This window comes from Tympanuchus pallidicinctus, unplaced genomic scaffold (genome assembly GCF_026119805.1).
Source record: "Tympanuchus pallidicinctus isolate F22 unplaced genomic scaffold, pur_lepc_1.0 scaffold10, whole genome shotgun sequence".
Taxonomy (NCBI): domain Eukaryota; kingdom Metazoa; phylum Chordata; class Aves; order Galliformes; family Phasianidae; genus Tympanuchus; species Tympanuchus pallidicinctus.
The window spans coordinates 10,597,680-10,609,843 of NW_026294619.1; the positions used below are offsets into that span (position 1 = coordinate 10,597,680).

A 12,164-nucleotide genomic window follows, 5' to 3' on the forward strand; every position below is an offset into this window, starting at 1 on the left:
ACAGTTCAGATTCTTCAGACCAGCAAAGGAAGCTTGCACCAAGTGCTGTGCAGGTCATTTTTGCATTCTCTCTCATCTTGGTCAAACCAGAGAATAACTGGCACATGTTTCTCCGTTGATTTGATGTATTAATGGAGGGGTTAGAACTACACATGGACGAAAGAAACTGTTCAGTAGATACATGGGCTGTGCAGGGCAACAGGTGCTGTAGAAGAGTTAGGTCACATCCATCTCAGCTTGCAGCAGAGCCTGATAAGGCAAAGGCCAGGCTGGCTGCTGGGAGAGACTCCTGTGAAGGCTATCCTCTGTGGATCTCTGTTTCCTACAACACGTAAAAAGGGACTATAGTCAGCTACTGCATGTGAAGTCCAGTGTGCACACACAGGTGTTGGGAACAGTTAGAAGATGATGAAACTCATTCCCAAATGTTGATTCTTTATTTTCCAAATCATGTGTGCTTCAAAATTAAAATGCTCAGGTAGTGTGTAAGATAAGATAATAGATAATAAGATAAGGTAATAAGATGAAGGAAAGAAAATATACAATATGGTTATGAAATTAATAATAAATTACAAACAAGTATCTTCCATTCCGGATAAAATGATGTGATATGTCCTTTAAAATTAGGTAGTCAACCACAAAAACAGTTGAAGAAACCTTTCCTTTATACACTGATGCGTACTTAAAACTAAGTAACCCTCTGTAATGTGCATAATTAAGATATTGTTTTAAAGAGATTTGGCTATATATCTATTTTTTATGTATGGATTTATATATCTAATTTCCATAGCTCAGTGGTTCAGCATCTGGCAGAGTTCATCGTTATGCTGCAGAAACCAGGTGTTCTCAATGCATGGGATTGAAGGTCCCTGAAACTTTTTGTTCTCTGGGATCATCAGTCTCCCCTCCATTCTCCCATGCCCTGGGATGCTGTCTCTTTCAGACACTGCGTGTGTGCAATTTCTAAGCAGCTTTGGGATCAGGAGAGGTATATGAATCTTTTATAATGTTATTGATTATGGTAGAACAGACGCTTTTCTAGTGAGCTGCTGTGAGATAAGTTACTGGTAGCATCTGCTAAGATGTGTATAAATTAGCTCAAAATAATTAATACTCTGAAAGTTTTTTTAAGGCACATCTGTATTGGCGCATATAAGAATATTCCTGCTTGCACCAAGAGTGCATTACAGCCCAAATTACTGTAATTTATTAGGGGAAAAGCCATTTCTTTTAATCATATATTAATTATTCATAAAAACTGTATTAATGTTACCTTAATGGGAAGTGTTACCAGCTGGGATACGAGGCTTGGCACTCTGTTCAAACACAAAAATAGATGAATAGCTTGACTGAAAAAGAAGACATAAAGATGACTTATAAGAGCATGAGAGCACCAGACATGGGCCTATGAGTTAGCATGGAGCTGGCTATGGCAGAGAAGCCCAACCAACTCATCCCTTGCATTTTGGCTTCAGCACTGATTCGTGCCTGGTTGCAATCCAAGTGGAATTGCTGGAGGATGTTCATTAGAAGCTGATCCTCTATTCTCAGTGCAAGTGCTTTGCAACTCTTCAGCCAGCATGGAGCTGGTGAGATTATATGAAATCAAGAGACTCTTTCCCTCGCGCTTTAGAAAAATAAATAAAATATGACTTAAATAATTGAAATTCAAGATAAATTCTTCCTGCTGGGGAAGCAAAAGGGATTTTTGCAATATTTTAGTCTTGTGAACCACGTGATATGTGAAAGAGCTGTCCAGAGAATGAGTTTCAGCCCAGAAGTGATGTGAAAGTGTGTACATACAAATGCTTGTGAGAATAGATGCAGTTCTCTAGATGCTCTGCTCAGTTAAAGGAATCTATCAGCATTTAGATTACAATGCAAGAGTAGAAGGCACATTTCAGTGGAATTTTATCAAAACCAAACATAGCATGAGTTTTCCAAAAATTAGCTAGAGCTCCTTCTTCTTCTTCTTTTTTTTTTTTTTTTTTTTTTTTTTTTTTTTTCCCCTGGCTCTCTAAAGATCTATTTTGGGGAAGGAAAATACAGACACAAAGGACACTGGGCAAAGCATGCAAATATGTAATGCCTATATGTAGTGCCTATGAAGTGCAACTAGTTTTATATGAACAATAAAACTTCATAGGATTCCGCTGAAATTAAATTGTTTAGATCAACCAGAGCCTTTTTATTGGGATAGCACAATGTGAACTTATAAACACATTTGTTTTACGTGGTAAGACAAAAGGCTGTTTGTTTGTAAAAGTTTTTTTTTTTTTTTTAATGACAGTTACAACCTTTAATGTGTGATCTATAAGTTATCATCTGGTGAATTTTGGCCAAAACCATGGAAGAGAGGCGTTTGAAGTGGGAAACCAACTGAAAACAAGTGGGGGAAAAAAATAGAGCTTGCATAACTCTCAGTCTAGGAAACTTATGGCTTGGAGCAACCCAGAAAGCTGGGTGGTCTGGAGATGAACCCATGTTAAAGTATCTTAGGTAACTATGACTTTTTTCCGTGACGTTGATAGTTTTGGGGGTTGGTGAGTCTTTGGCATGCAATCAGTTGTCATGCCTAACCATGATTAATATGGATCAGAAATGAGGTAGTTCTGCAGTTAAGGTGTTTTTTTTTTCTTCAAATTTCATTTTCATAGCAATGGAATATAGGAAAAGCATATATGGGAGCAATTTGTATCTGGAGAACTTACCAAGTCATGTCTGCAGGAAGCTGGTGGTTGTTACTAGGAGTACACTGTGCATCCCAGGACTGTGTTACAATTACAGTCAAGTATGAAAGCAGGATCAGGGTTCTGCAGTCTTGAAATAATAATACTTCAGCATTGTAAAAAAATAGGTAGTATTGTTGTTTTGTTCTCTGTTTCAGTACATCAGATGTATTTCACTGCTTACACTGTAGTAGCAGATTGAAACCATCTGCTGCCTTGCCACTACTCTAACAGCAAATCTCAGCTCATTCTCCTTGAGGCCAGTGTGCTGTAAGGCATGCGTACCAGGACAATAATCCAGCTGCTGAATGTTGATACAAGTCCAGACCTATGTTCATGAGTCTTTTAAATGGAAACAGTTCTCTTTGCCAAGGATTGGAAAGGAGATAAAACCAGTTTGCTTTTCTCTCCTCCCTGCTCCCCCCATCTATCCCCTTTCTACAGCACCATCCCCCATCACAGTGATAAGGAAAGACCGGACATCCAGGAACAGCGTGTCTCTGTCTTGGCAGGAACCTGAGCACCCAAATGGAATCATCTTGGACTACGAGGTCAAATACTATGAAAAGGTGGGAAGAAACTCTGAAGGGGAGGTTTTTATGCTGGTAATGTGGTAATGAAGTTATTTTGTCTTGCGTACGCTAATGGTCCAGACACCCTTACTAATTCACTGTGTGCCACAACAGAGAGCGTGGTATGGGGGTGGGAGAGGGGTTTTTCAATATTAAGTTCAAATCTAGGATTTGTTAATGGGATTTTATCCACTGATATTTTCAAGAGGGTGGAAAGAATTGGTAATAGCAATTTAAATTATGGACAAAATTACAGAGTAATGGGAAGGGACCCCTGGAGATCATCAGGTCTGACTTCCCCTGCTAAAGCATGTTCCTTACAGCATGTCGCACAGGAAAGCATCCAGATGTATCTGGAATATCTCCAGAGAAGGGTACTCCACAACCTCTGTGAGCAGCCTGTTCCAGGGCTCTGTCACTATCACTGTAAAGTTCTTTCTCATGTTCAGATGGAACTTCTCGTGTTCTAGATTGTGCCCATTGCCCCTTGTCCTATCATTGGGTGCCACCAAAAAGAGCTCAGCCCCATCCACTTGACTTCTGCCCTTCAGATATTTGTAAATGTTTATAAGATCCCTTCTCAAGCTTCTCTTCTCCAAGCTGAACAGTCCCATGTCTGTCAGCCTTTCCTTGTACAGGAAATTCTCCAGGTCCCTCATCATCTTTGTGGCCCTCTGATGGACTCTCTCTAAAAGTACCCTGTCTTCCTTGAATTGAGGAGCACAGAACTGATGCAGGAGCCCAGAACTGGACAAAGTTCAGTTATGCTGTCAATATTCATAGAGTAATTTGTCATCCTTGCATTAGTGCTTCCCTCTGGTACAAAGGTGATTTGGAAAGAGATGGACTAACTAGGCTTTTAGTGACTGCTTTGCACTGTAAAAGTTCCCACTTTTCATGAATAACTGAATTCTTTATACATTGATTAGATAAATCAAAGAGAATCTGTCATTAAAGATGTTCTACCTTGTGTTGGCATTTTGTTGAACTTACGCTGTTGATTACTACATCACATAAACATTTAGTAAATCTGCATAACTTAGTGTTTTGTTGTTTTTGTTTTTTTTTTTTAACCTTTCTGGTAGCGTCAAAAAGACCATAAATTTATGCAAAGATTGTGGAGAATAGTATTGGCTATTTTTAGATTGATTAAAGAGAACTTCAGGTGGAATATATTGCTACTGAAGTTGGTAGATTCAGTAAAATTCTAAAAATGTAGAGTTACCGATAAAAGAATAAACAGAAAGCGTCTGTAACATCTTGGTTCGGTCTCACCTTAAACTGCAGTAGCCTCTAGATGTTAGCTTTGTGTTTTTTTCCAGTAATTTCAATGGGAGGAAGATCAAGTCTATGTGCTGTGCTTGAGAATAAGTAAAAGAGAATAAGAGCTCATACATCAGACTGTCTGTAATTGTACATCCTTGGCAGTAAAAGCGTGCAGAATTACTTAAGCTCTCTTAAATTCAGACTTTTTTTGATGGAAAAAAAACCCACAGATGCTGTCTTTTAGCAAAGTTTGTTAGAGCTATGTATTTCATAGAGCCTGTGTCTGAGAGATCCCAGAACTGCACTCTGTTGTGCGCAGGTTATTTGCCTGTGTGATTAACCTCCATTTCATTTAGGACATGTCCTGGCAGCCACATCTCAGCTCTAACTCCAGCCTTTCCAGGCACAAGTCTTTTTCTGGGCAGCTCTCTAGTCCCATGAGGCATGGGTTGTGCTGCTCAGGTTTGTTGCTTGCCCTGGTATCAGATTTGGTTTTAGCTGTTCCAAAGGGAGATAATTTTTTCCGCTTGTGAGCATTTAATTCAATGTAATTAAATGACTGTCGAGTTGTACTTGTGTATTTGTGTTATTTTTTCCCAATGTTTTGATTATCGTTCTGCAGTGAAATTGGCTTTTTAAAATTCATGACAATGATCATCCTCCAGTACAAAGGTACAGTACAGTCCAGGCATGTGGCTACTATTCAATCTGTGTATATCCAGTCTTTGTGGAGCAACTGGCTGTTGTAAGACAGCTTCATGAGACAACCAGTCTTATGAGCTGATTGTGCACATGTGTTTCTTCCCTTTGAAGTCTGTGATCAAGAGTTCATAGGCACCAGACAGCTTTCTTAAACCAAAGAGCCAATTGCTTAACAATAGGAGCCAGACTATTCAGAGCAAAGGGATTTAAAAAAAAAACAACCTCCTGACACTGGTGTTTTTAATGTGTGGTCTGTAGTCCCTTGGGGAGTCAGCAGCCTGTTCCTTGGGGTTTATGAAAGGTAATGAAGAAAAGGAAGTCCATTGTCAGGAGGCTTCAATCCATTGCCCTTTGCAAGTCTGCAAATTGGAAAAGGTTGAAAGCTCCTACTCTAGAGATGTTAAACTTACCTAGGGGCCAGGCCAGACAGCGCTGGATGGTGACTTCCTTTACTCCTTCTTGATACTCATTGAAGAGATGCTGCTTTTTAGTCTGAGACAGCTAAGCGGTCCCTTTCTCTCCTCTTTTGAAAAGAGAGCTTGCTTTTTAAACTGGACCACTCCCTTTAAAATCATCTTGGCCATACTCATCAAAACCCACTGCTGTTAAGTGACAGGTACTAAGAAATAAACCCTCCAGAGTCAGCAATATGGGTATTTCTACTGACAAGTCATACGTGATTGCTGGAAGTTGATTTATGTTGAACCATTCTTTTCCCTTCTGCTTGCTTTTGCTCACAATAAATTAATATACAGAAATTAATATACACAGTATATTAATCTCAGAAATTAATATACACACTATTAATAGATTATTGTAAGTCAGTCCAATTCTGTCATTTATCTTAAAGAATAGGTGATATTTTTTGGCAACTAAATGTTACTGATATTCAGGATGTTACAATAGATTTGTATTAGAAACAGAACTAATATCTAAATGATGACATTGTGTAGTTTTTCTAATGCATTATCAGCATCAAGTCTGTGGAAAATATTAATTTTCATCAAGTATAATTAACCTTTTCAGTTTTCATCATGAGTGATTTCACTTATGTAACCAAGAAATAATAGAGCTTCGTATGATGTTTCTATAGAAATCAGGATTTGCAGTTCTGGGAGACTATTTTGAAATGAACTTATAAGGCATTATGCATAACATTGTGAACTGGCAGTGACATGTCTTTAGACTTCCTTTTCAAAATAGAATTATATTTTCTTTTAGAATCTACAGAGCTTGATTGTGAGGCTATTTGACCAGTTACTATTTATTTCAAGCATTTAAAAGAAATAAATAAAAGTGAATGTCATATGTAACATCTAGGCATTTACTTTATCACAAGACAGAATATTTTATGGAATGTTAGCAGTACAGAATGACACCCTGCTTTAGTCTGTCCATTTATAATGCTGTGCTGGATTTTAAGAGTCTCAGCTGACAAAGTGCTCATATAGCAAAAGTCAGGAGTTTTTTCTTGCACCAACAGCTATTTTTTTTTTCCCTGTTGTCCTTGCACACCTAATTAAGTTCTCTGGAAGGAGTATTTTGTCATGCAAGGACAAAATACCGCATGAAAATTATTAATTGCTTCATTTAAATATGTGGGTAACAATTACGATAACTAAATCCCACACTCTTTATTAGGGCAAAATGATGCTCCAAATGATGAGTGAATTTTAATTGCAGTCTTACATTACTAAAATATATTTGCTTTTCCCGTCGTTGAAATAACGTGCTCAGTAGACTGGTTAAAACAAACAAATAAAACATTATATCCAGTTTGTGCTTTTTCTGAGGTTGGCAAAGTAAATTAAATGCAAATGAATTTAGTTGCTTTTAAACTCCTATTAGGGTTTAAAGGGCATGCTGTGTACACTCCATGAGTTTTGTGGGAGCTGTCATACTGACAGCTTTGCCAACAGTGAGAGGAGGCAGTTCTGGAAGCCAGAGCACCTCATGAAGATGTGCAGCCCAGGTTTGGCCTCTACTGCCTGCATGCCACCAACGGAGAAAATGTTCTTCCTGGTGCAGTGTAAACATTCACTGTCCTTATCTGAAAAAGGACATACCATTCACTCTCACTAGCGCAGCCTCTATAAATGTTAAATGGATCCAAAAAATGTCTTTTGTAAAACGTGGTTTATAGTTGTAAAATTTCATTTGCATATGAGACACTAACAGTAGTGGGATTTACTTCCCAGTAAAGATTGTGTCGAGTAAACTGTGCAGATCAAGAGGAATATTATTTCTGCATCCAAGTTCAAATTTATCATCAGAGCATTTGATTAAAATTCTGCTTGGCAAAGAGTGACTTTCCCCTTTGTATATCCCTTCTGCTCATGGCAGCTCTAGCGTTGTATCTCTGAAGTTTTACTTTATCCCCAGGAAAGATAAACTTGGGCTTTTATGTGGTGTTTCAGTGATTTGATTACTATTAACATAAAAAATGACTTTCAAAATATGTGTGTAAAAAGTTTGCCATAAACTAAGATATCGTGACATCCTCCATACCATTGTTTTAAACATTTATTTTGCAAGTTCCATTGTGGATTATTAGCAGACAGGGCCATGACTATATTCTCTCTTGCACTTATGTATCTGAGCAAGAAGGAAATGTTTGCATTTCAGAAAAAGAGCCTGAAGTGAGATCAGAATGAATGTCCAGTCATAGCATACACAGAAGATTGTGTGTTTTACAGACAAGATTATAATGTCTTTGAAATTCAAATGGTTGCCTACTTTCAGCTAAATGATGAGATAAAGAAAACTTGTAAATTGCAGTACTAGGCCTTTGTTAGTTAGAAAATATGTATTTTAGGCAAACCTGTTAGCTCCTTAAAATGTCTTCCTAGAAGTTTTCTCCCTAGAATTTATAACAGAAAACTTTTTTCAGAGATACGTCAGAAAACCATAAGAAAATCCAATGTTTATTTTGTTTTTATGCTTACATTGCAAGGAAACTAAACCATGATAAGCATTTTTATAGACAGTCTTTGAAGAATAGGTCCAGCTCATCCTATTTTAAATTGTGATTTTGGAAAATATTACAGACAGAGGCTTAGCTTTTATTATTATTATTATTATTATTATTATTATTATTTTCCAGTGTAAATGTACATTGTACATCATGTTAAATATGTAGATATTCTGGCAATTTCCTCAACTGTGATGTAAACTTCTCTGCTTCTGTCCATATCAAAGATTTCCAATAATAGGTCAATTAGGCTTTGACAGCATTGAAGGCAATGGTTTCTGATACCAACCTACTATCTTAGAATAGACCTTACTCTCTTGCTGTGGACAGCACTGTAAAGCAAACAGGCTATAACAGTTCCAGTCACTTGAACATGAAGAAGAGCTGCCTTTGGCAGTCAGACTGTATGAAGTGTTTTCCAGCCTCTCTCAGGACTCGGTACATCACTGGTGAAATTAAAAGCCCAGAAACTTGCCAGCTAATGCAGTCCCATAAAATGTAGTGGGAATTAGGTGAGATTCTTTTGCAATCAACATGCATTACCCCAACTTAGATTCCACTCTCAACAAGGCATAACTCAATGATTCGAGAGTATTTCAAAGTAAATGGGCAGCAGATGAAATCCCCACCACCTCCAGAATACAGAAGTTCTTCGTTGCAAGCCAAAGAAACTGACATTTTTTCAGTTCCCCACATGTGGCTACAGTCCAAGACTTTCTCTGAGGCACTTCCAGCTGCCATTTTTAGAAAGCCAAAAATGCTTTTTTGGTACAGGATGATGGTAGTAAAATAAGCAATACCTCGGGCCCCAAATGCATGCTTAACATTTTAAACTATGCTTAGAGTGAGACTGAGACGTGCTTTTATCAGAACTAGCTTTTCCACTATATACAAGGTATCCAAAATTACAAAGTAGCCTATTTCTTATTTTACATTAAAAGTCAGTATATCAGAAATATGCCTGCTGAAGCAGAGCATGCTTGTTAGGATATCATCTGTACTGGATGCACTCCTTATTCTTTAGCATAAGCAATAAAGAGTAGGCATACACGTCCTTCCTGGCTATTAAAGTCCTAGACTTGTACAAGAACAAATTCGGTGGGATTTTGCCCAGATGAGGCCTGACGCATCAGGCTCATAGTTTTTATGGCATAATAGTAAACTGGTTATATTAGCCTGTTCATAGAGCTGGGGTAAGGAGTCTGAACAGACTGCTGTTCTGACTGTTATAAGGATACATGCTATCTTGTAAAACATGAGGCAGTAAAAACCAAGTCCTGCAATAGCTCTGCAGGGCCCTAAAAGCTCTAAATTGGCCTGTTACAACTTCCAATTCAGTACAGTAGGCAAATCTGTTTTACGGTTTTTAAATAAAATTGTAGTCTTCATTTTTCTTGTTGTACTACAGGCAATGGACAAAGTGGTACAAAGCCATATAATGAAATGTCGTACGCTCAGCATGTCTAGTACTTGATTTACAGTGCAAAGCTATAGGAGCTGTAATGATTTAGATTTCTTGTTAATCAACAGATTTTTAGTTGATTGAAAATGAATGGCTGTGCAGGCATTTGTCAGGCTATAAATATTCAATATGCCACTGCTTTCCAGGTGATTTGTCATTTTACATCAAACACCTCTTGCTGATGTTTCTTAGGGTGTGGTTTTAATCTGATAATTTCTTTTCCCAAAAGCAGGAACAAGAGACAAGCTATACTATTCTGAGAGCCAAAAGCACTAATGTTACTATCAGCGGCCTCAAACCTGATACCACCTACGTCTTCCAAATTCGAGCCCGAACTGCAGCAGGATATGGGACAAGCAGCCGCAAGTTTGAATTTGAAACCAGTCCAGATTGTATGTATTTGTTCAAATGGCTTAAATTGACTACGTGGGCAATTTCTGACTGATTTGAGTGGCTGTTTTCATTCCCTTTCTAGTTTAGTTGGTGCAATTCATTGCTATTTATTATGGGTCTTTCTGGATAGCACTACTACATAACGTTTATGTTTTATCATTAAAATTGAAATGTGCTTTAAAGAATGTGCAGGAATACCACGTGTTATTTTCTTCCGTTGCATACCCTACCACTGCCTAGTGCCAGAATCAATATCTTGCTAGACTGCATCTCATACCAAGAGAGGGTCTGGTGCATTTCTATATTCACAGCTTGTGGCATGAATCCCGTGGACTTTAAACACTGTGCCCCAAATGAGCTAATATTATATGAGCCTGTTACTCCTGGGGGTCAAAATGTAATTCTCCACATTGCTGCAGAGGAGAGCTGATGTTTCTTATACAGCCTTGAGGTGAAACTAATGCCCACTGGCCAGAAAAGTGGTTGCTCAGTTAAATAGCTGGTAAGGGAATCTGCAGTCTGACTCCCTTCCCTCTTGTCACTAGATTTCTGGGTGACCTGAGGGAAGTTATTTACTTACCTTTTTCTCTAATGCACAGATAATAACACTTACTTGCTTACCTGATGACCTTGTCAGTATTCTTTACAAGTTCTGTTTTTACATCAGAAAGACTAATGGAGCTCATCATCCTGAATAGTATGTTCTGACCTCTTGGTACTACGCACTAAATCAGACCTTTTCTTTGCTGGAAGGTGAAAGTAGCTTAATACACCAAAAAGTCCATCTTAGTTCAGTTAACCACTTACTGATCTAGCCTGGTGTAGTGTAATTAAAGACTGCTTGCCTTTTAAAAGGTGAGGAAAATCACAGAAGATTTTTACCTGCTGTTCAGAGTTGTAAAACAATTTAACACTGTAATTCTGATATGGGTTCATGAGGTTTATTCATGTACTCATCATAATGATTGAGAACCCATGATATGATAAATTTTCTGCTAAAATAACAAACTTTTACCAAGAAGAGTAGCGTAAGTAAATCCAGTGGTCTTTCTCTATCTATGTATGCAGCATCTATGTATTTCTGAGGTATGCTAAGTACTTTATCCCCACTTGCTCCTTTCCAGCTTCAGCTTTTTGGAAATCAGATGTGCAATTTGTTTAAAGAAAAAAGTACTATTGCAAATTACCATTATGGTGTACATGCATCTTTGGCATAATGAATGAAACTCAAATGAGACAGAAAGGAGAAAAAAAATCAGTTATGATTAGAAAAGATTTCATAACTTGGAAACTGATGAGCTTTCTTTGCAAAGTAATTTTTAAAAAGAAGTTAAAAAAAAAATAGAGTAGATTACCAGAAAATGTGGAAGATGACAAGATAGCATAAAGAGTGTACAGATTATCCAGATAAACACTGAATCACGTTACTTGATTGCTATTGTCATGTTATAACAACACAAGTGCACTTGTAGGCATGAAATAGGTGGAGGCTTATTCCAGACAGTCACGTAGACTAACTGCCCAGTTTGTGGGGAGCAGGAGGTCTGTGTTTAAGCTCACTTTGGATGACTAACATGAAGCATTGTGGTGAGGAACCCAATTCTGCTGTACTCGATGAAGATCAATAAGTGTTTGCTGAAGATGTTTGTTTGAGTTGGAAGGGTCCTTAGAATGGTGACCTAAGATCCAAAGATGTCCTGTTGTTATATGGCAATACCCAAGCACCTGGCTTAGGCACTGCAAAGAAGTGTCCAAAGTGAGACGGAAAGAAGCCTTTCTTTTTCTCCAATGAATACTAACTTACGTAATCCTTCTATCTGTTTCTGTGGGCCAAGACTTTGCACAACCTTCACAGCGATACTGTATGGCTTAATTGTGAAGCCTAATTCATTAAAGCACTTTCCATCACACAGAAGTGAGAATAAGGTTCAGGATTATTGACTAGCTGGGATTTCTTTTCAAGGAAAAATTTCATACTGACTGTAACAAACTGTTTAAATGTCATGAAACACATATGTTTGTAATCACATATATATATTTATATGCAAGTATCAATTTAACAGCTATTA

At 37.8% G+C, this 12,164-nt stretch overlaps 1 protein-coding gene across 3 annotated transcripts in view; it reads left to right on the forward strand.

Moving 5' to 3' along the window:
• The window catches only part of EPHA3 (EPH receptor A3), a 220,211-nt gene that overhangs the window by 158,563 nt on the left and 49,484 nt on the right, over positions 1-12,164 (forward strand). For 2 of the 3 annotated variants that reach the window (XM_052704221.1, XM_052704239.1), the window contains 2 exons: positions 3,174-3,298; positions 9,932-10,094. In XM_052704221.1, the coding sequence (XP_052560181.1) occupies positions 3,174-3,298; positions 9,932-10,094 (288 nt within the window). The remainder of the gene's footprint in view (positions 1-3,173; positions 3,299-9,931; positions 10,095-12,164) is intronic. The other variant, XM_052704229.1, reaches the window with a different exon arrangement.